This window comes from Leucoraja erinacea, chromosome 20 (genome assembly GCF_028641065.1).
Source record: "Leucoraja erinacea ecotype New England chromosome 20, Leri_hhj_1, whole genome shotgun sequence".
NCBI lineage: Eukaryota > Metazoa > Chordata > Chondrichthyes > Rajiformes > Rajidae > Leucoraja > Leucoraja erinaceus.
Genome location: NC_073396.1, coordinates 8,830,251 through 8,856,839, shown reverse-complemented (window position 1 = coordinate 8,856,839; position 26,589 = coordinate 8,830,251). Strand labels below are relative to the sequence as shown.

Below are 26,589 nucleotides of genomic sequence, written 5' to 3'. Positions count from 1 at the left end.
AATCTCTTGCATAACAGCTGTTGCCATGAAACCATGACAATGATACTGAGGTACAGGCATTCCAACCTCTATGTATTCTTATTGTAAAACACAATTGTATTCCCAGATGTGTAGGAAGGAACTGCAGATGCTGGTCTACACCGAAGATAGACACAGGATGCTGGAGGAACTCAGCGGGACAGGCAGTATCTCTGGAGAGAAGGAATCGGGTGACATTTTGGGTCGAGACCCTTCTTCAGACTGAGAGTCAGGGGAGAGACATGGAGACGTGGAAGGGTAAGGTGTCCTACATGTGATGTGATCAGTAACCGTGTGAACCAAACAACTCTTAAGGGTCTGTCCCACTGTACGAGGTAATTCAAGAGTTTAAAAAATAAATCAAACTCATGGTAAGCACGTAGAATGTACGTAGCGGGTACGTTGGAGCTGGGGACGTCTCTGAGCGGCTCGTAACGCTAACGGCAGGTACTCGTGAAGACTCGTGAAGATTTTTCAACATGTTTGTTGAAATCTTCAGCTCATCATTTCGACATGTTGAAAAATGTCCACGAGAGCCCCGAGTACCTACGAGCGGCCATTACCGTAACTCTCTGAGTTCGAATCAGGGGAAACTCGGGAGAACTCTTGAATTAGCACGTACAGTGGGACAGGCCTTTTGATCAAAACCCTTCTTGAAATGTCTCCCGATCACAACTAACCGAAAATGTAAAAATGCTAAACTAAATAATTCAAGTGATGAACCTGATGGTGGGCCTCGAGCATCGATTCATTTGCAAAAGGAGAGATATTGGTGAAACGTCAATGTTGGTGGGAATTAATTTCAGGATTTCTTCCCTCTTCTAACCCTTGCTTGTATATGGATAATCCAAATCCCTCCAGAACAGCAACGCTTTTTCAGATGTTCTGGGCAGAGGATTGGAAATGTTTCTAAACTTTATGGAATGTTATTTCCTAATCTCTGCTCTCCTCTTCTAATTGCTATCATGAACCACATAGGGTTTGTCTTGAAATCTTCAGCTCATCATTTCTTAATAAAATATCCTTACCCCGTTAATCTCCATTTCCAAAAACTCTTTGTCAACCTTCTTTTCCTCAAGTTGGTCCAACTTTTCAAGAATACCCTACATAAGCACAGTTGGAAATTACAATATATATGTTATTAAAATCAATTCAAATCATCAGGATTTCCTTTGAAATTAAAACTTTAAAAGACGATTGCTTATTTGAAACAATGAACATATCAAACCACAAAATCAATTACTCTTTCAAATCAGTACGCAAACTAAAATGATCACCTGGAGCTCATCGTGGTCAGCCTGCAACACAGCAAGGCGGCCTTCAAAATCTTCTTCCATTTCTTCCAACTTCCTCTTGAGGGCTGCCAACAATTCTCTATCCTAATGAAATGGAAATGCAAAGCACAGACATCATTAAGAAGGAAACATTATTAGGCCTCTTTCTTGATTAGTGCGGGTGTCAGGGGCTATGAGGAGATGGCAGGAGAGTAGGGATTAGGAGGGAGAGATGGATCAGTCATGATTGAATGGCGGAGTAGGCTTGATGGGCCGAATGGCCGAATTATGCTCCTATCACTTATGACTTTGACAGCTCCACATCATCCAGCTGGGGAATTGGGGATTCCCAAGACAATCGACATCTTTGAAAGGGAACTAACTACCACAGGGCTTAGTTGATGCAAACAGTTTGCTAGTGTTCAAAAGAAGGCTGCATAAGCATATGAGGGAGAAATGAATAGTGATAAATGGGAGGCTTGAACATTGTATGGATTGGACAAAACGCGCCGTGTGTATTTCATATCTTTCAAAAGGTACCAAACACCTTCCAGTCAATTAAGCAATATTGGCTGTATTGCTGGCCAAGTGAGTAGATCGCATGGTCTCTTGTCACCGTACACAAAGTATGCAGTCTAGTGCCTTCAATTACAAATAATTACTTTTTGACAAAATGAATTTACAATGCAAAATATCTGAACACACAGATAGAAACATAGAAAATAGGTGCAGGAGGGGGCCATTTAGCCCTTCAAGCTGCACCACCATTCATTGTGATAATGGCTGATCATTCACAATCAGTAACCTGTGCCTGCCTTCTCCCCATACCCCTTGATTCTGCTAGCCCCAAGAGCTCTATCCAACTTTAAATTAATTCAGTGAATTGGCCTCCACTGCCTTCTGTGGCAGGGAATTCCACAAATTCACAACTACCTGGGCGAATTGTTTTTTTCTCATCTCAGTTTTAAATGGCCTCCCCTTTATTCTTAGACTGTGGCCCCTGTTTCAGGGCTCCCCCAACATTGAGAACATTTTTCCTGCATCTAGTTTGTCCAGCTTACCCCAGATGTGGTCTCACGAGGGCCCTGTACAACTGCAGAAGGACCTCTTTACTCAAATCCTCTCGTTTTGAAGGCCAACATGCCATTAGCTTTCTTCACTGCCTTGAATAATGTTTAGATTTTTTTCTTTGCTGAACCCTTCAGTTTTTAATAAGAGGGTGGTGAACCTGTGGAATTCATTGACACAGAAGGCCGGGGGGGCCAAGTCAATGGATATTCTTTGGATATAGGCAGCGATAGATAGATTCTTGATTAGTTCGGGTGTTAGGGGCTATGGGGAGAAGGCAGGAGAATGTAAGGAGGATGAGATAGATCAGCCATGATTGAATGGCGTAGTCGACTTGATGGGCCAAATGACCTAATTCTGCCCTTATCACATGAACATAAGTCTCTGATATTCTCTTCTCTCTTAAAGATGGATTCCCCATATTCCAATCCATCTTGTTATGGCCTTTGTACTTTTTCTTTAATTATCCGCAATTTCTCTGCAGATGCAACTATATATTTCTCTTTGTGCACTGCCTGCTACACTAATGTACAGTTTGACTGTACTCATGTACAGCATGATCTACCTGGATAGCACGCAAAACAATGTTTTTCACTGTATCGGTGCGAAAATAGTAAACAAATACCAATACTATGTCTGACAAGTCAATACAAATTTGAAATTAAAAAAAAATGTTATAACCTGACTATTTTCATTCTGCTGGATTTGCGCTCCATTCTCGAGTAAGTCCAATCTCATCAACAGATCATCAGGAACACCTTTCTTTTCTGAAAAGAGACAGACATAACTCACCATTTCATTCAAGCTCTATCATTGCTCTGCTCTTAAAAATAGATCAGTTAAAAAAAATTGTGTAATTACTTTTTAAAAATTGATGCTTAAAGTCCAATAACCGTAAAGCATTGTTCTTTTTTCATTCAACCTAAATGTCTCATTCTGGCAATAAGACCGAGAAATGTATTCTAACATGGCTGAAATACAAAGTGCGAGGCAAATGATATGTGGTGTCACCTGGAATAGAACAAAACTGATCCTGGATATCTCTTCGCCTGATAGGAAATTAAGTCCATGCTTATCCAGTGGGTTTTTTGTCGGAACTAGAAACAGAATTCTGGTCAAGCTAATGTCAAGAATAATGCTACAGGCGATCTGTGATTCCAGCAAGATTATTAACTGCACTGGTCTTCACAAGGTGCCCCATCATTAAAGTTAAGGTCATGTTAGACTTCCTAGTTTCAGAATCATTCACAAGGAGTTATACCGCATTTAGGCACCAGAAACGTGGCAACTCTTGTGTGCTGCCTCGGTGAGGTCTGCTGTATTCATTTACCGGGTTGTATGCAAAACAAAGCATTTCACTGTTCCTAGATGCATGTGGTAAAATATAATTGAACCATTGAATCTCATAGATGGCTAATCACTGCTATAAACTCCTCCACACTTCATATTCTGATAAGAGGGGACTTAAATTACTTCCTTTCATCCACACAAGCAGGCGAAGCAACTTGCTACAATTGGAGGCTTCCACAAATTGCAGGGATCCAAACATTGCATTCACTCTAAAGACGTACAGGTTTGTAGGTAAATTGGCTTGGTATAAGTCAATTGTCCCAAGTGTGTGTGGGATAGTGTTAATGTGTGGGGATCGCTGGTCGGTGCGGACTCGGTGGGCCGAAAGGCCTCTTTCCGTGCTGTATCTCTAATCTAAACTGAATCATATGTAGCATCACTTATGTGCTTACACCACTCATGCGCCTACAGACACAATTGATTTTGAGACTGTCTCCTTAAAAGATTTCATTTAGGTTAGAAATACAGGGCGAAAATAGGCCCTTCAGCTCACCGAATCCGCACTGACCAGCGATCCCCGCACATTAACGCTGTCCTACACAAACTAGGGACAATTTACAGTTATAACAAACCAAATAACCTACAAACCTGTACATCTTTGGAGTGTGGGAGGTAGCTGATGATTTCGGAGTAAACCCACACAGAGAATGAATGTACAAACTCCGTGCAAACAGCACCCGTGGTCAGGATCGAACCCGGGTCTCTGGCGCCGTAAGGCAGCAACTCTACCGCTGCGCCACCCTGCCACTCTCAGATCTCTGTGTAAACCCTTGCACAAAGAGCACCTTTCCCAAGGATCTCCATCAGGTAAACTCTCTGAGACTCCTTCCACATATCATTGCAGCAGCTAATCTTGAACTAGCCTCTCTCCATATGAATGGAAGAACGGTATTGTTGCCGTGGTCCAATACTGGCTCCCACGTTCACATCTGTGCGGCAAAACTGTTGGCATCTGAAGGATCTTGCAATGGATTAAAATAAAAAAACGTGCTCAAATTGACACAGTGCATTATACTGCGCGAATCGAAGTAGCCAGAGTTGTGAAGGGCTCTCCCCTCTGTCCCTGCCACAATGCAAGATGTTGCAGAGTATTATGGTCGCAGCCCAGACCATCACGCAAAGCAACCAGCCTATCATTGACTCCATCTACACTTCATGCTGCCTCAGCAAGGCCACCAGCATAATCAAGGACCAGTCTCACTCCCTCTTCACCCCTCTCCCATCATATAATTGAACCATTGAATCTCATAGATGGCTAATCACTGCTATAAACTCCTCCACACTTCATATTCTGGCAGAGGGGACTTAATATACTTCCTTTCATCCACACGCAGGCAAAGCAACTTGCTACAATTGGAGACTTCCACAAATTGCAGGGATCCAAACATTGCATTCACTCTAAAGACGTACAGGTTTGTAGGTAAATTGGCTTGGTATAAGTCAATTGTCCCAAGTGTGTGTGGGATAGTGTTATTGTGTGGGGATCGCTGGTCGGTGCGGACTCGGTGGGCCGAAAGGCCTCTTTCCGTGCTGTATCTCTAATCTAAACTAAATCATATGTAGCATCACTTATGTGCTTACAGCACTCATGCGCCTACAGACACAATTGATTTTGAGACTACTGGATTTTATCTTGCATTAAACGTTATTCCTTTATCCAGTATCTGTACGCTATGAACAGCTTGATTGTAATCATGTATAGTCTTTCCACTGACTGGATACCACATGAGGCAGCGACTCTACCGCTGCACCACCTTGCCGCCCTGGAAAGAAATCTTTCTTTCTCTGCTTGGATCGTGTATCGTGCACTTCCCACCCCGGGGAGAGATAGAATAGATGATACCGCTTTGGTGAAGCTCATTCTCCTGGTGACTAACCAATTGTTCTGGGTAGATCTGCCAAGAAGCTTCAAACCAGGGAGTCCTCCCTCATGCTTTTAAGAGATGAATACCCTCATAAAATGGAGAATACATTAAAATATCCTCCAGTCCCCGCACTCTCAATTTACTCTGAATTTGGTCAAGCATTATTTACAAACGAGGATAGGTACAAAATGCTGGAGGAACTCCGCGGGTCAGGCAGCATCTCTGGAGAACAGGAATGGGTGACGTTTCGGGTCGAGACCCTTCTTCAGACTGAGAGTCAGGGGAGAGGGAAGCGAGAGGTATGAAAAGGTACAAAGAACAAATGAATGAACGGTATATGACCAAAACGAGTTTTGTGTCACGATTCTTGTATCTCTGTCTGCATGTTGCGGCTGACCTAATTCCTCCATTTGGCGTTTGAGTTCCTCTTCCAGCAAATCTACTCTGATTTTAAGACTCTCGTGTAGGGTTGGCAATTGAGACAGTTGATGCAGAGCGGTTAAGGCTGGGGTTCGCTGTGCTGAAGGCTTAAGCAAAGACAAAAACAGTGAATTAATCCTCAGGTCGGCTTTTTTTACAATGCATATACCCAGTAGGCTTCCCAAACACACATTTGCATTATTTTTCTAACAGTAAGCATAAAACACACCCTATAGTTGATTACAAAAACTAAACATCATTCAAAGTCTTTTTTAATATTTTATTTTATTAGAAGTATAAGTACAATCATATGGCACCAAAGTGCCTAATATATATTTTCATAATACATTTTATGTACAGCTTCTTATTTTTTTTTTGTTATTATAAAGAAAGATAAGAATAAGAAAAATGAAGTTAGATAGTAAAGGACAAAAAGACGTGAGATATGTAGTATGTGAAGAAAAAGAAAAAAGATGAAGAAAGTTGAAGAAAAGAAAATAGGAAAAAGAGAACAAGACATTCAAAGTCTCTTTACAGGAAATTGGCATCTTATTTTCACCATAGAACAAAATTGAACGAAAATGCCCCATTTTCACTTTTCGCAATCTTTATCTAAGCAATGGGCCTGTCCCACTTTCACCACCTAATTCACGACCTCTGCGGAGTTTAAACGTGACTCATACTCGCAAGCATGGTCGTCACGAGGTCGTCGGTAGGTCGTAGCAGGCCGTGATGCCAGTCGTAGGTACTCGTGGCATGTTTCCATGCTGTACCTCGAAACTAAACTAAACTGAACAACAAGACAGTGCCCACCCAATTCCTCCAGCACTTTGTCTTTTGCTCAAGGTTCCAGCATCTGCAGTTTCTTGCGTCACCAAAAAAGATCTGATGAAGGGTCTGGACCTGAAACGTCACCCATTCCTTCTCGTCGGAGATGCTGCCTGTCACGCTGAATTGCTCCAGCATTTTGTGTCTATCTTATTCTTATTATTGGTGATAATATCAGAAGTCACTGTTGACAAAGCCTTCCATAACTTTGCTGGTCCACAATAATGATGAGGAGGTTTAATTTCTGCTGCACATTTTGCACTGGACGTCTTGTGCATTATGTGGTGGTGTGGAATGAGCTCCCAGTGGAAGTGGTGGAGGCAGGTTCATTGGTATCATTTAAAAATAAATTGGATAGGCATATGGATGAGAAGGGAATGGAGGGTATGGTACGAGTGCAGGCAGGTGGGACTAAGGGGAAAAAAATTTGTTCGGCATGGACTTGTAGGGCCGAGATGGCATGTTTCCGTGCTGTAATTGTTATATGGTTATTATATGGTTATTATTTCACCCTGACAGGTAGATGGCAGTATGGAGCTGTAGTGAAAGAGTCTGGGTGGAGAATCTATCATCTATGAAGCTCACGTTTTCAGCACCACAGTCAGTGACACTCAACAACACACTTGGTAGTTTCAACTGTTTTCTGAAACTATGCAAAATTAATCAGACCAGTTTAACCTTGTGAGGGGAATGGTCTTTATGAAGAGAATCCACTCAGTATTTGGAATTTACACTTTAGAGATACAACGTGGAAACAGGCCCTTCGGCCCATCCAGTCTGTGCCGACCAGCAATCACCCCAACCTCTAACACTATCCTACACACACTGGGGACAATTTTACAACCTAATGAAGTCAATTAACCTACAACCTGCACCTCTTTGGCGTTTGGGAGTACAAGAGCACCCGGAGAAAACCCACGCAGCCATGGGGAGAAAGTACAAATTCTGTACAGACAGCGCCCGTAGTCAGGATCAAACCCGTGTCTCTGGCGCTGTAAGGCAGCAACTCTACCGCTGTCCACTATGCTGCCTGGCTGATAATACCTAGAGTCATAAAGTGATACAGTGTGGAAACAGGCCCTTTGACCCAACGTTTCCACACACCGGCCAACATGTCCCAGCTACGCGAGTCCCACCTGCCAGCATTTGGTCTTTACCCTTCCAAACCAGTCCTATCCATGTACCTGTGTTTAAGATCTATTTTGTACCTCATATTCCGTTTGGGGAGTCTGCATCCTGGGGGCATGAACATCGAATTCTCCCAATTTTGTTAGTCCTTGCTGTCTCCTCCCCTTCCTCAGTCCCCCTGCTGTCTCCTCCCATCCCCCAGCCTTCGGGCTCCTCCTCCTTTTTCCTTTCTTGTCCCCGCCCACCCCCGCCCCCGATCAGTCTGAAGAAGGGTTTCGGCCCGAAACGTTGCCTATTTCCTTTGCTCCATAGATGCTGCTGCACCCGCTGAGTTTCTCCAGCTTTTTTGTGTACCTTCTATTCATGTACCTGTCTAACTGCTTCTTAAATGTTGAGATAGTTCCTGCCTCAACTACCTCCTCTGGCATTTTGTTCCATACACCCACCACCCTTTGTGCAAAAATGTTACCCCTCAGATTCCTATTAAATCTTTTCCCTTTCATCCTAAGCCTATGTCCTCTGGTCCTTGATTCGCCTACCCTGGGCAAGAGACTGTGCATCTACCAGATCTATTCCTCTCATGATCTTATACACTTCTATGAGATCACCTCATCCTCCTGCACGCCAAGGGGATAGAGTCCCAGCCTACTGCCTATAGCTCAGACCCTCTAGTCCTGGCAACACCCTCGTAAATCTTCTCTGCACCCCTTCCAGCTTGACAACAGCTTTCCAATAACACGGTGCCCAGAACTGAACACAATACTCTAAATGTGGCCTTACCAACGTCTTATACAACTGCAACATGACCTCCCAATTTCTATACTCAATACTATGACTGATGAAGGCCAATGTGCCAAAAAAACCTAGCCTTTTGCACTTGTGCTGATATTCCCATCATAGGAATAGGGAATTTCTTGCATCTTCCTTCATCTTAGATAAACTGCCCAGCACATTTCATGGCTGATGTTGGCTGGATTGCCATACTTGATCTGATCTGTTGGTGCTGGGATTGTTTGGCCCCCTTCAGTCTGGTGCATCCATGGTTTAACCTGCATACAGTTTTGTGCTTTCACTTTCTCTAGTTTGGCACTTCATTGTCATGGATACTCAACCTGCTATACTGCAATCCACATTGGGCCATGTTACGGCACCAGAGACCCGGGTTTGATCCTGACCATGGGTGCTTTCTGTACGGGGTTTGTACTTTCCCCTTGTGACTGCATGGGTTTTCTCCAGGCACTCCAGTTTCCTCCCACACTCCAAAGACGAGCAGGTTTGTAGGTCAATTGGCTTCTGTAAGTTGTCCCTATTGTGTAGGATAGAACTAGTGTACGGGTGTTTGTTGGTCGGCAGGGACTCAGTGGGGCGAAGGGACTGTTTTCTCCAAACTAAACTGATCCAAGATCAACAAGCTCTGAAATGCTTGCACTGATGCAGATATTATTGTAACTCTTTGCACTTCTAACATCTAAAATATAGAATAAAAGCTGAAAGAGGAGGCCATTCAACCCCTCACACTTGTTCTGCTATTCGCAAGGCCACGGCTAATATTTGATCTCAGTGTCATTTCCTTCTTCACATCCCCAAATATCCAAAAGTTGATGGATCAAGGCACCTGTACCAACTCGACACAAAAGTGGGAGCTCTGGCGATTTTGGAACATATGGCACTTGTATCAACCACTTTATAAAGTCAGTGTTGTACAGCGTAGAAACAAGCCCTTTGGTCCATCGTAGCAATGCTGACCATCATGCCCATTTTTACTCATCCCACTTGGCTACATTAATCTCATATCCTACTATGCCATGTACTTTCAAGAACCTGTCAAGATGATTCTTAAATGTGGTTCCTGTCCCAAATCCACAATCTCCTCTGGCAGCTCATTCCCAATACCAGTCTCCATCTGGCAGCACGTCAGCTTGTAGTATCTAGCATGTCCATCAATGAGCCACCGTTAGCAAGCTAGTTCAAGTTATTATTTGACTAGATATTGGGCAGTAGAAAGCCAAATATTCACAAAGAAAAAGACAAGGGAATGACCAGTGGCGTTGAGCCCAAGAGGTTAACTATTATAGATCTGAAAATGTTCTAACACAATGAAAAGGCCTTGGGTTATTTTTGATTTAGCTAAAAGTCTCCCTACCATCTATGGCCTGGCAATACACAATATTTGAGCAGAGTGATGAATGCATCCTTGACAAGGAGTGTAAGATACTTGTACAGTAGTTTATAAAGGATATTTGTTTGTATTGTATTATAGTGGTGAGTTCTGGTTTGTTTCATTGTAGTGTAATATTATTTTTTTTAATACAGGTAATTGAATAATGTTTTTGAATTTAAAAAACACAATATTTGAGAACCCTCTAATGTTCTGTACAATTTGTCCCAACCTTTTATGTAATCATTAGCCAAATGCAACATGGAAGCGTATTTTTGAAAAAGATCGAGTAAAGAACAGACCCATGGTTAAACGCAATGTTTTGTGTTGCTTCATCGATGTATGGATATGGTCATAAGTTCTTTATTATTTTCCAAAAGAAAAAGTTCCAATTTCATTTAAAATAAAGATTTTTTATTATTTACATAGCAAGCTAGCTTTGGGAAATGGGACCAAAAATTGTACTTGGAGCACAAGTAATTAAATGGAAGCTTAATAGCCCCGTCCCACGGTACAAGTTCATTCCAAGAGCTCTCCCGAGTTAAAAAAAAATCAAACTCTTGGTAAGCACGGAGAATGAACGTAGCGGGTACGTCGGAGCTCGGGGAAGTCTCTGAGTACTAACGGCAGGTACTCGGGAAGACTCGCTAACGGCAAGTAAGCACAGGAAGACTCGTGAAGACTTTTCAACATGATGAAAAATGTCCACGAGAGCTCGAATCAGAATTCGAATTTCTACGAGTTCGAATCAGGGCAAACTCGGGAGAACTCTTGGAATGAATTCGTACCGTGGGACAGGGCTTTAAATCTATCTGAATACCTCCCATCAATGATGTTTGCTTTTCGCCTCCCCCCTCCCCCACTTTTACTTTAAACATTGTCTACTATTTGGTCACTTCTCTACAAGAGATTTTGTGAACATGACCTTAACACCAAGGCACAAAATCCTTATCGATGGTTTACAAAGAAGAAATTCACTATAGATGATAGATGGAAGGAACATTCATGGATAAGAGAGTATGGTTGCTCGAAGAATCTCAGCAATACAAGTCGACAATGGTGTGAAGTTAATGAGCAAGGACACAAGACGAAACATAAAAGTATTTGCAAAATGAAAAGTAGGACTGAGCTTGACAAAATATCTGTGGAGAAGTAAAAGTAAATGAACAAATTGATGGAATGACTTGATCTCCTTATTTATGCAGGGAAAGATTGACTTTGGTGGCATTTCAGAGAAGATTCTCTAGATCGATCGCTGGGATAACGAGGTTGACCCTATAATTACTGATTATGCTGTTGAGGAGGGTTCACAAGGGAAAGAGAATGCTCGGGCACTGCCTACACGGAGTCATGGTTTCAGAATAAAAAGGTGCACAGTTTGAGATGAAGATGGAGACTTCATCTTGAGGTTCGTGAATCCTTATATCCCTGCCCCAGAAACCTATAGAGACGGATTCAGAAGAGAAGGTGTGTGTGTGTGTGTGTGTGTGTGTGTGTGTGTGTGTGTGTATGGCAGGCGTGTGGTAGGTCATAAGGAATTAGGCCATTCGGCCCGTCAAGTCTATTCTGCCATTCAAATGACTGATCTATCTCTCCCTCCTAACCCTATTCTCCTGTCTTCTCCCCATAACCTCTGACACCCGTACTAATCAAGAATTTATCTATCTCTGCCTTAAAAATATCCACTGACTTGGCCTCTATAGCCTTCTGTGGAAAAGAATTCCACAGATTCACCACCCTCTGAGTAAAGAAATTCCTTCTCATCTCCTTCCTAAAAGAAGGTCCTTTAATTCTGAGGCCATGACCTCTAGTTCTAGACTCTCCCACTAATGGAAACATCCTCCCCACATCCACATTATCCAAGCCTATCTCTATTATGTATGCTTCAACGAGGCCCCCCCTCAATCTTCTAAACTCCAGTGAGTGCAGGGCCCAGTGCCGACAAATGTTCAAAGTAGAGAAAATGAATGTGAGAAAACTTGCCTTTGGTGCAAGAAGGGATCATAAACCATGTAATTCTAGGATTAAAGTCAGCAAGCACTTCTCCTTTTGAACTGGAAATTTAGAGTTATCTATCCAATGTGTTATCCTTATTCAATTAAAAATTTCAATGCAACGAAAGACAGATGTCTGTTAGACCTGGTCGACAGCATTATAATATCAGTCAGTCACGATGACATTTCTTCCGAAGTCCAAAATTTCTCCAATCAGTTCCAAGTATCAGCGAAACAAAACAGCTTTATTACATTCTAACTGGAAACCAATAACTAGAATACAAAACACAAATTCATAAAAAATGATTGGGGGGGGGGGGGGGGGGGGGGGGGGGGATGTGATTTTACTTACCACCTTTTGACCTTCATCATTCGTCTCCAGTTCCATCAATTCTGGTTGAAGGGCGAGCAAAGATATTTTTGAATTATAATCAAGCTAAGTATAAAAATAGAAATGATTAAATTTATTATTAATATCCAAGGCAGTTCCAATTATCAATAATGGATAAAAATGCTTATATACAGGGCATGGTGTTTTATTATAACAATTAGAACCAAATCCTGAATGTACTCAACAGCACCTTGAATAAAGACAGACATTATATTTAAATTATTTAACATGCATTAAAAATACCCGATTACGATTAAAAGAGAAACAGCCAGATGCAATATAATACATTGGTGATTCTATTTTTTTTAAAAAGAACTTTACTCGCAGCTTTTCCAGAAACTGAAGTTGTCAATTAAAATTGCCATGTGTAGGAAAGAACTGCAGATGCTGGTTTAAATCAAAGGTAGACACAAAATGTTAGAGTAACTGGCAGCATCTCTGGAGAGAAGGAATGGGTGACATTTTGGGTTGAGACGCTTCTTCATACTCCGAAACGTCACCCATTCCTTCTCTCAATTAAAATTGCCAGCTACCTAATGAAAATGCAGCCCCAGAATTATATCTATATATTCTTTTATTTCTATATTAGAAACATAGAAAATAGGTGCAGGAGTAGGCTATTCGGTCCTTCGAGCCTGTACCGCCATTCAATATGATCATGGCTGATCATCCAACTCAGTATCCCGTACCTGCCTTCGCTCCATACCCCCTGATCCCTCTAGCCACAAGGGCCACATCTAACTCCCTCTTAAATATAGCCAATGAACTGGCCTCAACTACCTTCTGTGGCAGAGAGTTCCAGAGATTCACCACACTCTGCGTGAAAAATGTTCTTCTCATCTCGGTTCTAAAGGATTTCCCCTTTATCCTTAAGACGTGACCCCTTGTCCTGGACTTCCTCAACATCAGGAACAATCTTCCTGCATCTAGCCTGTCCAATCCCTGAAGAATTTTGTACGTTTCTATAAGATCCCCCCTCAATATTCTTTTATATATATACATATATATATATTACATATAGATATAAAATAGTCATATTCTTTTATATATATATTATATATATACAGAATTAAATGTATATTATATATATACATTTTTTTAATGAAAAAAATCTAGAACTTACCCAACTGTCTACCAAAAGCCTTAATATGTGTTCTACAAAGCTGTAATGTCATCACATCTACTATAATTCCAATTGCTCTCTAACCCCGTCCCATTTTAATGATTAGCATTATCCTAGACACATTGGAAAGGCAATAAAAGTTTGGTTCAAAAGTAGCAAACCTTGTGGTTGCCATGCTCTACATAGAAGATACCTTATTGGCTGCCAGGGCCCCCTGAAGATATCTATTAAGTTTCTTCCAGAACATTTTTGTGTTCTTCATGGGAGACATTGTGGAAAATGAGAGGCTATCTGCTGATCCCCGAGTGAAGAGTACTGGGCAAGGTTACCTGTCTACTCCACACATACTTCCCCCCAAGTGTCTGTTATAACATGGTGGCTCGGTGGCGCAGGGGTAGAGTAACTGTTTAACAGCCCTTCGGGCGCCAGAGACCCAGGGTTGATCCCGACTACAGGTGTGTCTGTACGGAGTTTGTATGTTGTCCCATTGACCGCGTGGGTTTTCTCATAGATCTTCGGTTTCCTTCCACACTCCAAAGACGTACAGGTATGGCTTGGTTATGGCTTGGTATTGGCTTGGTTAAAGTGTAAATTGTCCCTAGTGTTTGTAGGGTCGTGTTGCTGGGTTCTAAGCTAACTAAGCTAAACTAAGCTACCTATGTAGCTGGAAATGGGCAAATATCCCATAAATGTGCTCAAAATCTGATTCCCCACCGTACAGAACTCCCATATCTCTACTGTGATCTGTGGGTGTAATTATCTTTTTTCCTCCACCAATGCCTTTGCCAATCCCTACTCATACGGGCAAGATTTAGTTATGGATGTAACAAGTTAACTTTGGGAATCAAATAAAAAATATACTTGCAGAAATATGTAAACAAATGACAGCATAGAGCTATGAATATTTCTTATCCCTGTTCTTTGCTTTTTCGCCCTCATTGTTAATTCTAAACTAAGATCTGTTGGGTCACACTCCCTGTGGCTTGACAGCAGAGCAGAAACTTACTCCCTTAACCTCTCTTCTATCCAAGGCAGTTTAGTTTAGATTAGACAGCGTGGAAACAGGCCCTTCGGCCCACCGAGTTCGTGCCGATCAGTGATCTCTGTACACTAACACTATCGTAAAACTCTTCACTCACTATAATCCCATCTAATTTGATTGGCTTCCCCATACCTCATCACTCCACTATCTAATTTGCAATTCTCCTATTAGTCTGTCCTATTAGACAGTACATGCAATGATTCTTTACTCACCTCTTTGTTAAGCATTGTCTGCACAGTATTCCACAAAACAAAATCTTTTGGGTCTGGCAGATTATTCAGCGCGTCTTCAAAATTACTCTAATTGGAAAAAGAACAATTCTTACCATGAATTCATTAAAATAACATTGATGTATTTACTCAGTTACCGTAAAATAATCACCTGGACAATTAAATCACTTTATTGTACTAATACCAAAGGAAAACACATCCCAATGATCCAAGATTGGAAATGGGTTTTACAACGGCGGTGCGTTCATTTCTGATCAACGGAAAGAAGATATTTCTGTAAAGATGGTGCAGATGTGGTTTGAAGTATATTTCTTAAGTGACAGAGTAAGAGTACAAAGTTGCAAGTCCGAATTTAACTGTTCCATTTCTTGACATCTAAATATTACTAAAATACTCATCTTGTTTGTGATTTTGTGTGCGTGCCCATGTGCTCCCAGAATTACACCAAAACAGTACACGTTAGCGCTACAATTTTTGGACCACCTTACTCACAATTGTCCTGCGGTGTGTTTTTATCAAGTTTCGTTCAGATTGATGGTATATTTTACAAGTTATTCACATTTTCAATTTAACAAATTTAACTTTTCACTTAACTTCTCACTGTAAAAAATCCAAATCCAATTGCTGGCCCTGCCCGTTACATTGTTGCAAATCCCAGGACACCGAGTCCTGGCAGTAAGTGCAAAATTAGATTGTTTTTTCCTGGCAGCAAGTGCAATTGGATTTTTTTTTTAAGTTTAAAAAGAGGGAAGGTGTATAAGGGGAAATGATCTGCACCTGCGCAGTTGGGGGCTATGCGTGAGTGGTGGAATATTGCGTTGGGAGAATGGGTTGCGTTGGGGAACAAGGCTTCCCGTGTGACAGGGACCCAACGGGTCCCACTTGGTCTAGTATGATAATAAAACACTCTCGACTCTTGGCTAGTACTTCATTCTTTGGAGTGCAAGAGGCAGCACTGAGAATTCAGTTCACACATCCTCAGACTGGAGAAGGGACTTGGCAGTGTCATCATATCAAAGTTTTATTGCCGCACATTATTGATTTACTAAAAATTAAACTGGACACAATTTGTTGTTTGCATGGACATGGTTACCTTTTCATCTAAGCATAATCATAGTTTTCAAAATCTAATCTAAATCTATTGTTCGAGCCAAGGAAAAAAAAATCATTAAAAAGTTACTATTAAGTTCTACATTTTAAAATCATTTTTACCTCACTTTTAGAACAATTTTGTATCAGAAATGCGAAGAGAGCTTGAGATTACTTGGTTATTTGTCGGTTGGATATCAAAATTTAAACAGTTTCTGCGCATAACTCACCAATTTTCGAGTCGTCTCTTCAGTGTTCCGTGTTTTGCTTTGCTGCAGCTGAAAATATTTAAAGTTTGAAAATTAGATTCAAGGACAGACAAGCAGTAAATTGGGGTTCAAAGTAAAACCCATAGCACAGACGCAAGTGGGAAAATTCATACTGAATGATATATGGCGCAGAAAACACAGTGCCGCGAATATCATAAACAATTATACCTTGCGCACACCTCTTCATCCTTATTCTATCATTCCTTTTGAAGGAGATCTTCCACTTAGAGGGTGGCGGACATATGGAACAAGCTGCCAGAGGTCATGGTAGAGGTAGGCACAATGACAGCATTTAAGAAGCTTTGGGGCAAGTGCATGTATAGGAAGCTAGTAGAGCAAATGCAGAAAAATGGACTTGGTGTAGAAACACATCTTGCTCAGCACAGTCTAGTGGGACCCAAGGGTCTGTTTCCGTGCTGAAGAAGGGTCTCAACCCGAAGCGTCACCCATTCCTGCTATCCAGAGATACTACCTGTCCCGCTGAGTTACTCCAGCATATTGTGTCTTTTTCCATGCTATATGACTGTGATTCAAATCAATACTGTCTACGGGGCATTTTCTAGCTTTCTTTTCCCACCCCCGCAATCAGTCTGAAGAACGTACACGACCCAAAATGTCATCTATCCATGTTCTCCAGAGATGATGCCTGACCTACTGAGTTGCTCCATTACTTTGTGTCCTTTGCCATCTACTTAAATATGAGTGAGGAAAAGGCTCTCCCCCCAAGCTCACAAAAGGCACCAGTGGAACCTGCAATTTCAGATTCCTAGTTACTGCTATGTTGCACAAATCTAGAAAACCAATAAATCTGCGGGAATTTTAAAAATATGCTCCATGTTACATTCTGGAAGTTCGACAGCAACCTTAAAGGTCAATCTTTTCTGTTTAAAGACACTTAGATACTCTGACCGCCAGTGTACAAAGAAGGGTCTCGACCAGAAACATTGTCAATCCCTGTTCTCCATAGATGTTGTTTGACCTGCTGAGTTACTCCAGTACTTTGTCTTTCTTTGTAAACCAGCATCGAGATTTCCTTGGGTCTATGTACACTGATGAGAAATTCTCCACATTTACATCTTACATTACATTTACATTACCCTGTCCCAAGTGAATGCGGTTACATGGGGTTTAATATTGTCTCCTTGATCCCAAACTATGAGTAAAGATTTCTATTTTACTACTGTTCTGTCTGAAAAGCTGCTCTGAAATTCAGTCACCTATTAACTCTTCCACTCTTTCTACTCAGTTCTATATCCCCATTTAGTTTGATTTTATGTTTAGTGCAGTTTAGCTTCATTTAGTTTAGCATTGTCACATGTACTGAGGTGCAGTGAAAAGCTTTTTGTTGTGTGCTAACCAGTCAAAGAAACGACTGGACACAAATAGGCAATTTTCCCCTCTCTGCAATAATTTGTTCGAGCAAAACCCATGCACGTTATTCTTGGATTCTTGGGGAGTCATAGGAAAGCATGGAAACAGGCCTTTCGGCCCAACTCGTCCATGCCAACCAAGATGCCCCCCATCTAAGCTAGTTCCATTTGCCCGCATCTGGTCGTTATCCCTCTAAACCTTTCCTACCCATGTATCATGTTATTGTTGGTATCTTGGAGAGTCAGAGTTATAAAGCATTGAAACAGGCCCTATGGCCCAACTCGTCCATGCCAGCCAAGATGCCTCACCTGAGCTAGTTCCATTTACCAGCATCTGGTCACTCTCCCTCTATACCTCTCCTACCCATGTACCTGTCCAAGTGTCTTATAAATGTTATTGTACCGGCATCAACTCTCTCCTGTTGCTCATTTCATATAACCAACACCCTCTGAATGAAAAATATGTCTTTCAGGTTCCTGTTAAATCTTTCCCATTTTACCTTAAAACCACGTCCTCTGGTTGTTGATTCCCCTACCCGGGGTAAATAGACTGTCCATTCACCTTATCAATGCCCCTCATGAAGAATGCAGGAAATTAATGAAACTAGTCTGTCGCACAAATGAACTGCTCCAAAATCTCAATTGCACGGAAGAGGGAAGGACAGCGAAGAGTTTGAGTCTTTATGGAGCAAAGATAGATTTCAACAGGTAATTGATGCACAGAAAATATGACATTTGTATAACCAGTAGAAAAGTAAAATGCATAATTTGTATCTTAACGGTACAGTAAGGTAGAGAAGAAGATTATTGAAGAAGAAGGTGGCACGGTGGTGCAGTGGAGAGTTGTTCCCTTACACCACTTGCAGCACCGGGGTTCCGGATTTGATCCACATAACGGGTGCTGTCTGCATGGAGTTTGTACGTTCTCCCCGTGACCGCATGGGTTTTCCCCGAGATCTTCATTTTCCTCCCACACTCCAAAGACGTCCAGGTTTGTAGGTTAATTGGCTTGGTGTATGAATAAAGAATTGTCCCTTGTGTGTGTAGGGTAGAGATAATGTACAGTGATAGCCGGTCGGCGCGGGCTCTGTCAGCCGAAGGGCCCGTTCCCGCGCTGCATCTCTAAAACTAAAAACAAAATTATTATGAAGATTAGCCCCGATTGGTAAATATCAGCATATTAAATTCCTGGAATAACTAACAACTTACTTTCTCAAGGTCCTTCTTCATATTCTCATGGTTGCTAGTCAAGAGATTAATCGCATTCATCAATTCTTGTAGTGATCCCATCGCCTGAAAAAATGGAAACATGCGATTACTTTGATTGCAGATTAACAGCAACAGTGACGATTATCTTCTATCTGCTATAACACAATAGTCACAATCCCAAGAAACATTATATTATAGACAAGTGCGTTATTATGGCAACCGTGACAAACAGGGAAAGGAGATTCAGGGCTTGAGCATTTCAGTCGTGCAATAACAACTATTTTTCCCCAGTAGTGATTTCAAACATAAAGGTCAGTTCGATAGCAATACGTTTATTTTTGTTACTACAAGCTAAAAATACTAAAGACCAATGTCACATTGATCAATAAAGAAGTGTCATTGCAGAAGTGAGGAACCAATTTCCTCAGAGATATGTTTACAGATGTTACGAGGGTGGACTAGAATAATCCAGGGGAGCTGGATACCAAGATCTGAAGAAGGGTTTCGGCCTGAAACGTTGCCCATTTCATAGAAACATAGAAATTAGGTGCAGGAGTAGGCCATTCGGCCCTTCGAGCCTGCACCGCCAATCAATATGATCATGGCTGATCATCCAACTCAGTATCCCGTACCTGCCTTCTCTCCATACCCCCTGATCCCCTTAGCCACAAGGGCCACATCTAACTCCCTCTTAAATATAGCCAATGAACTGGCCTCAACTACCCTCTGTGGCAGAGAGTTCCAGAGATTCACCACTCTCTGTGTGAAAAAAAAGTTCTTCTCATCTCGGTTTTAAAGGATTTCCCCTTTATCCTTAAGCTGTGACCCCTTGTCCTGGACTTCCCTAACATCGGGAACAATCTTCCTGCATCTAGCCTGTCCAACCCCTTAAGAATTTTGTAAGTTTCTATAAGATCCCCTCTCAATCTTCTAAATTCTAGAGTATAAACCAAGTCTATCCAGTCTTTCTTCATAAGACAGTCCTGACATCCCAGGAATCAGTCTGGTGAACCGTCTCTGCACTCCCTCTATGGCAATAATGTCCTTCAGCAGATTTGGAGACCAAAACTGTACGCAATACTCCAGGTGTGGTCTCACCAAGACCCTGTACAACTGCAGTAGAACCTCTCTGCTCCTATACTCAAATCCTTTTGCAATGAAAGCTAACATACCATTCGCTTTCTTTACTGCCTGCTGCACCTGCATGCCTACCTTCAATGACTGGTGTACCATGACATCCAGGTCTCGCTGCATCTCCCCCTTTCCCAATCGGCCACCATTTAGATAATAGTCTGCTTTCCCGTTTTTGCCACCAAAATGGATAACCTCACATTTATCCACATTATACTGCATCTGCCAAACATTTGCCCACTCACCCAGCCTATCCAAGTCACCCTGCAGTCTCCTAGCATCCTCCTCACAGCTAACACTGCCCCCCAGCTTAGTGTCATCCGCAAACTTGGAGATATTGCCTTCAATTCCCTCATCCAAATCATTAATATACATTGTAAATAGCTGGGGTCGCAGTACTGAGCCTTGGGGTACCCCACTAGTCACTGCCTGCCATTGTGAAAAGGACCCGTTTACTCCTACTCTTTGCTTCCTGTTTGCCAGCCAGTTCTCTATCCACTTCAATACTGAACCCCCAATGCCTTGTGCTTTAAGTTTGTATACTAATCTCTTATGTGGGACCTTGTCGAAAGCCTTCTGGAAGTCCAGATACACCACATCCACTGGTTCTCCCCTATCCACGCTACTAGTTACATCCTCGAAAAATTCTATAAGATTCGTCAGACATGATTTACCTTTCGTAAATCCATGCTGACTTTGTCCAATGATTTCACCACTTTCCACATGTGCTGCTATCCCATCTTTAATAACTGACTCTAGCAGTTTCCCCACTACCGATGTTAGACTAACTGGTCTGTAATTCCCCAATCTCTCACTCCCTTCTTAAAAAGTGGGGTTACGTTTGCTACCCGCCAATCTTCAGGAACTACTACAGAATCTAAAGAGTTTTGAAAGATTATTACTAATGCATCTACTATTTCTGGAGCTACTTCCTTAAGTACTCTGGGATGCAGCCTATCTGGCCCTGGGGATTTATCTGCCTTTAATCCATTCAATTTACCCAACACCACTTCCCGGCTAACCTGGATTTCACTCAATTCCTCCAACTCCTTTGATCCGCGGTCCCCTGCTATTTCCGGCAAATTATTTATGTCTTCCTTAGTGAAGACGGAACCAAAGTAGTTATTCAATTGGTCCGCCATATCCTTGTTCCCCATGATCAACTCACCTGTTTCTGACTGCAAGGGACCTACATTTGTTTTAACTAATCTCTTTCTTTTCACATATCTATAAAAACTTTTGCAGTCAGTTTTTATGTTCCCTGCCAGTTTTCTTTCATAATCTATTTTTCCTTTCCTAATTAAGCCCTTTGTCCTCCTCTGCTGGTCTTTGAATTTCTCCCAGTCCTCCGGTATGCTGCTTTTTCTGGCTAATTTGTACGCATCATCCTTCGCTTTGATACTATCCCTGATTTCCTTTGTTATCCATGGATGTACAACCTTCCCTGATTTATTCTTTTGCCAAACTGGGATGAACAATTTTTGTAGTTCATCCATGCAGTCTTTAAATGTCTTCCATTGCATATCCACCGTCAACCCTTTTAGAATTAATTGCCAGTCAATCTTGGCCAATTCACGTCTCATACCCTCAAAGTTACCTTTCTTTAAGTTCAGAACCATTGTTTCTGAATTAACAATGTCACTCTCCATCCTAATGAAGAACTCAACCATATTATGGTCACTCTTGCCCAAGGGGGCACGTACAACAAGATTGCTAACTAACCCTTCCTCATTACTCAATACCCAGTCTAAAATAGCCTGCTCTCTCGTTGGTTCCTCTACATGTTGATTTAGATAACTATCCCGCATACATTCCAAGAAATCCTCTTCCTCAGCACCCCTGCCAATTTGATTCACCCAATCTATATGTAGATTGAAGTCACCCATTATAACCGTTTTGCCTTTGTCGCACGCATTTCTAATTTCCTGTTTGATACCATCTCCAACTTCACTACTACTGTTAGGTGGCCTGTACACAACACCCACCAGCGTTTTCTGCCCCTTAGTGTTTTGCAGCTCTACCCATGCCGATTCCACATCCTCCAAACTAATGTCCTTCCTTTCCATTGCATTAATCCCCTCTCTAATCAGTAACGCTACCCCACCTCCTTTTCCTTTCTGTCTATCCCTCCTGAATATTGAATATCCCTGGATGTTCAGCTCCCAGCCTTGGCCACCCTGGAGCCATGTCTCCGTGATCCCAACTATATCATAGTCATTAATAGCTATCTGCACATTCAACTCATCCACCTTATTACGAATGCTCCTTGCATTGAGACACAAAGCCTTCAGGCTTGTTTTTACAACACTTACCCCTTATACAATTATGTTGAAAAGTGGCCCTTTTTGATTTTTGCCCTGGTTTTGCCTGCCTGCCACTTTTACTTTTCACCTTGCTACCTATTTCTTCTACCCTCATTTTACACCCTTCGGTCTCTACGCTCACACATTTAAGAAACCCTTTCCCTTTAACTCCATCCTCCACTGTCCCATTCAACACCCCACCCCCCTTATTCAGTTTAAAGCCACCCGTGTAGCTGTGGCAAACCTGCCTGCCAGAATGCTGGTCCCTTCGCTCCATAGATGCTGCTGCACCCGCTGAGTTTCTCTAGCATTTTTGTGTACATTCAAAGATAGAAATGGGTGCACAATGATAAAGAGAGATAATTAGAAATGTTACAGAATTGTATGATGGAATCTACAAAATAAATCACTTCAAACGTTTAAATTATCATGCAATGCGTGAAATAATGATTAATAAGGCCAGAAAAAGTGCCTGGTGCAAATAATGAGAGACCATGCTCAAAAAGGAGTCACTTGAAGCTTGATGGTCCTCAGTATTCAGTAGGGAAGCAGAAGAGGCAACATGTTTTAAACATGGAAAAGTTTAGTGCTAAAAAAGGTGGATATGGTTAAAACCCTAAACAAACCCGTAAGGACCATCATACCATTGGGTGTGTAAGCTACCTAATAGTGGAACTGTGAAATTACCAAGAGTTGTGTGGACTACTGAAGAATTGTAACCAAAGCCTCAAAAAGTTTGCAGAAAATGACAGTTTGGGTGTTAAGGATTATGGGATGAAGGCAGAAGAATGGGGTTAAGAGGGAAAGATAGATCAGCCATGGTTGAATGGCAGAGTAGACTTCATGGGCTGAATGGCCTAATTCTGCTCATATCGCGTAGGAACTTATGACAATGACTATGTAGAAGGCGGGAATGGAAGCAATCCCTAAACTCTATCTTAACTTGAATGTTCAGCTGCTTTCCCCCAGCAAGTCAGAGTTCCCATCACATTTTGATTTGCCTGTTTAAATACTCACAATTCGTCCTTGTGCCCTTGGTATGCAGACCATGCTTAATGCAAAGAAAGTCAAACTGACAGCAGTATTTACCGTGACAATGTCGTACCATGTCCTTTATCCTGTCCAACACCAACTCAGGGAATGGTATAGTGTAAAGGTAGATTAAGGGGGAAATCTTTTAGTACCGAGATGAGGAAAACCTTTTTCACACAGAGAGTGGTGAATCTCTGGAATTCTCTGCCGCAGAAGGTAGTTGAGGCCAGTTCATTGGCTATATTTAAGAGGGAGTTAGATGTGGCCCTTGTGGCTAAAGGGATCAGGGGGTATGGAGAGAAGGCAGGAACGGGATACCGAGTTGGATGATCAGCCATGATCATATTGAATGGCGGCGCAGGCTCGAAGGGCCGAATGGCCTACTCCTGCACCTATTTTCCATGTTTCTATGTTTCTATTGGGAATAGTCATCTAAAAACAATGCAAATAAAACAGAAGTAATCTCCAAGAGAGATCTTGGTAGAGGAAAACCCTGCCTCAGTACTGGTTTGGAAGAGAGAGATGAGAACTACAAGTACTTACCTAGGCTTATATATATATATATATGTCAAGGTATGTCAAAGTGGGTCTGAACAAAATGTTTGCCTTGCAGTGCCTTGCAGTCATACATGTAATACAAATAACAAAACACACAATAAACACAAATTTAACATCCACCACAGGGAGTTCACCAGGCACCTCCTCACTGTGATGGAAGGCAAAAGTCTTAAAGTCTTTAGATAAAGATTTATATATAAAATCTTTATATATATATATATAATGCTAAAGATACTTATGTATATATACTTATATAATACTTATATATAGATAAGTATCTATAACAGCTAAGGAAAGTTAAAACCCAATGCCGCACCTTGTGGACTCCATCCTCGTTGGCTTCCACCTTTTTTTTGACCTGCATGAGTTGCCACATCTCCTTCACTGGCCCTGCTCCGCCCACGCCGATGCTGCTGCTGACCGAGTACTTGCGACTGCTGGTCTCCGCCTGGCTGCGGGCCATGAGCTCCGGGACACTGGGCAGCTGCCCCAACACCTCCATGGCGTTCTGCAGCTTGGCCACTTTTTCCTCCAGCTGGTGGAAGAGCGAGACCGATTTCCCGCTTTCCTTCGGCTCCTTCTCCGCGGTTTCTTCCGAAGCTGGCGCTTCATCCTCGGGGACCTTGTCCTTGGACCTCTTGGGTTTGATGAACTCCACCTCAACTTCTTCCACCGTCTTCTGCGCGTCCTGTAGGTTCAGGTGCTCCAGGATACCGTGCAAGAGCGCATGCAACGCGTTGAAGTTGCACACACCCACCTCGGGGGTGCCGATGGACAGGTTGACCAGCTCGTTCAACGTGAAAGTGTGTGCCATCTCTTATCGTGTCTATTGGGACATAAGTAGCGCCTTGTGTGAAGCCGCCGCGGAATTGCAACCCAGTTCAGGACGACCTGGCTGCAAATGGAACCTCATGCGTCCCGGGCGTCTTCCATTGACACCAACTCGCCAAACAACCTCCCCACCCCTGGCCCGTTACACCTCTGTTGCTAAGATACCTCCACCGCGGCATGGAAACGCCTTTATTCGGGTTGCTCCTATGTCACCTCAGTTGCCATTGTGGCTTGGTGGCTTTATGTCACGGGCTGCATTGTCCCCACGCAGTAACACAACGCAAATGTTTTGCTTTTACTTTTTTTAGGGACAAATAAGATAAGAGCCAGCAATGGTGAGCAAGAAAAGATGGACGCCCATCATGGTCCAGTGTAGGCTGAGGAGAAAGTGACACAAACAGTGAAACTACAGGGTGGTGGGTTTTGCTGCTTAATGTATTCAACAGGAACACTGCATCTCATCCTTTTCCATCCCAGGAGATGGACTATCTACTGACTTCTAGTATAAACCCACTGACTCCCACGACTTTCTATACTACAATTTTTCCCACCCTGCTTCCTGCAAAAACTCTGTCCCTTACTCCCAATTCCTCCCTCTACACCTGCATCTGCTTCCAAGATGAAGTGTTTCATATGAGGAAAAAAATTCTCCCCCACCCTAGTCTCACTGTTGTCCTGCCGAGTTTCACTTTTTGTATCACTCATTATCACCTTCTCCACAGCCAACAAAGGACCATTGTGGGCTCCACCTTTCCTTGATCATCGTTGATGGCTTTGTCCTTTTGTATACTTCATTCATTTGTTCTTTGTACCTTATCATATCTCTCGTTTTCCTCTCCCCTGACTCCCAGTCTGAAGAAGGGTCTCGACATGAAACGTCACCTATTTTTTTTTCTCCGGAGTTGCTGCCTGACCCGATGAGTTACTGCAGCTTTTTGCGCCTATTTCGGAGGGCTTAAAGCATGCATTTGAATATGCCAAAACACCCTTCCATATCTTTTGGCAACGCTTGTGTTTCCTTGACAAAAATAAACTGCGGATGCTGCAAATCCAAAACAGAAAGCACAAAAAGAAAATGTTGGATGCATTCAGTTCTAGCAGATGCAGCAGCATCAATGGGGAGAGAAACATTCAATCCTTCTCTCCCCACACCTTTGCCCCACCTGGACTCCCAATATGGTGTGGGCATGTTTGATGAAATACACATCACAGATATGCTGATTCTTTGGGTTCACCACCTCAACAGAACACCACCCCAGCCAGCTTCGGTTTTAGGAGTTTTTTTGCCTTTGGAGTAGATATTATCTCGCTGGGTCTTCTTATCAAAGAGTTTATCTGAAGATAGGCACAAAAGACTGCAGTAACTCATCGGGTCAGGCAGCAACTCCGGAAATACGGAATAGGTGATCTTTCGGGTCGAGACCCTTCTTCAGACTGGGAGTGCCAGCTTCCTGGCATTCTGAATCTTACCCCACCTCTATCCTAAACTGAGCTCACCCTGAGCTCATCCACTCTTTATACCTTATACATCTGTTCACCGTGTAGCATTTGTAAAATGGTCTTCCAATCCATATTATGCTTACTTTTCCAAAAATATATAAAATTTATTTTCCAAACGCTCATGATCTCATCCTTAATACTTACAATAGCTAAAAAACCATGGCTGTGCAGGAAGGAACTACAGTTGCTGGTTTACACTGAAGATACACACAAAATGCCGGAGTAACTCAGTGGGACAGGCAGTATGTCTGGAGAGAAGGAATGGATGATGTTTCAGGTCGAGACCCTTGTTCAGACTCTGAAGAAGAGTCTCGATCTGAAACGTCACCCATTCGTTCTCCCCAGAGATGCTGCCGGTCCCGCTGAGTTACTCCAACATTTTGTGTTTATCTTCGGAAAAACCTTGGC

General features: G+C 42.4%; 1 protein-coding gene across 1 annotated transcript in view; it reads right to left on the bottom strand.

Moving 5' to 3' along the window:
* LOC129706735 (uncharacterized protein C16orf96-like) overlaps window positions 1-24,791 on the bottom strand; it is a 54,217-nt gene extending 29,426 nt beyond the window's left edge. Inside the window, exons 1-9 of the mRNA XM_055651168.1 lie at window positions 24,167-24,791; window positions 18,827-18,910; window positions 16,209-16,256; window positions 14,872-14,958; window positions 12,456-12,539; window positions 5,973-6,102; window positions 3,042-3,127; window positions 1,296-1,397; window positions 1,047-1,121 (exon numbers count right to left, since the gene is read on the bottom strand). Of these exons, the coding sequence (XP_055507143.1) occupies window positions 1,047-1,121; window positions 1,296-1,397; window positions 3,042-3,127; window positions 5,973-6,102; window positions 12,456-12,539; window positions 14,872-14,958; window positions 16,209-16,256; window positions 18,827-18,910; window positions 24,167-24,664 (1,194 nt within the window). The 5' untranslated portion in view covers window positions 24,665-24,791. The remainder of the gene's footprint in view (window positions 1-1,046; window positions 1,122-1,295; window positions 1,398-3,041; window positions 3,128-5,972; window positions 6,103-12,455; window positions 12,540-14,871; window positions 14,959-16,208; window positions 16,257-18,826; window positions 18,911-24,166) is intronic.
* Window positions 24,792-26,589: the final 1,798 nt, after the last annotated feature.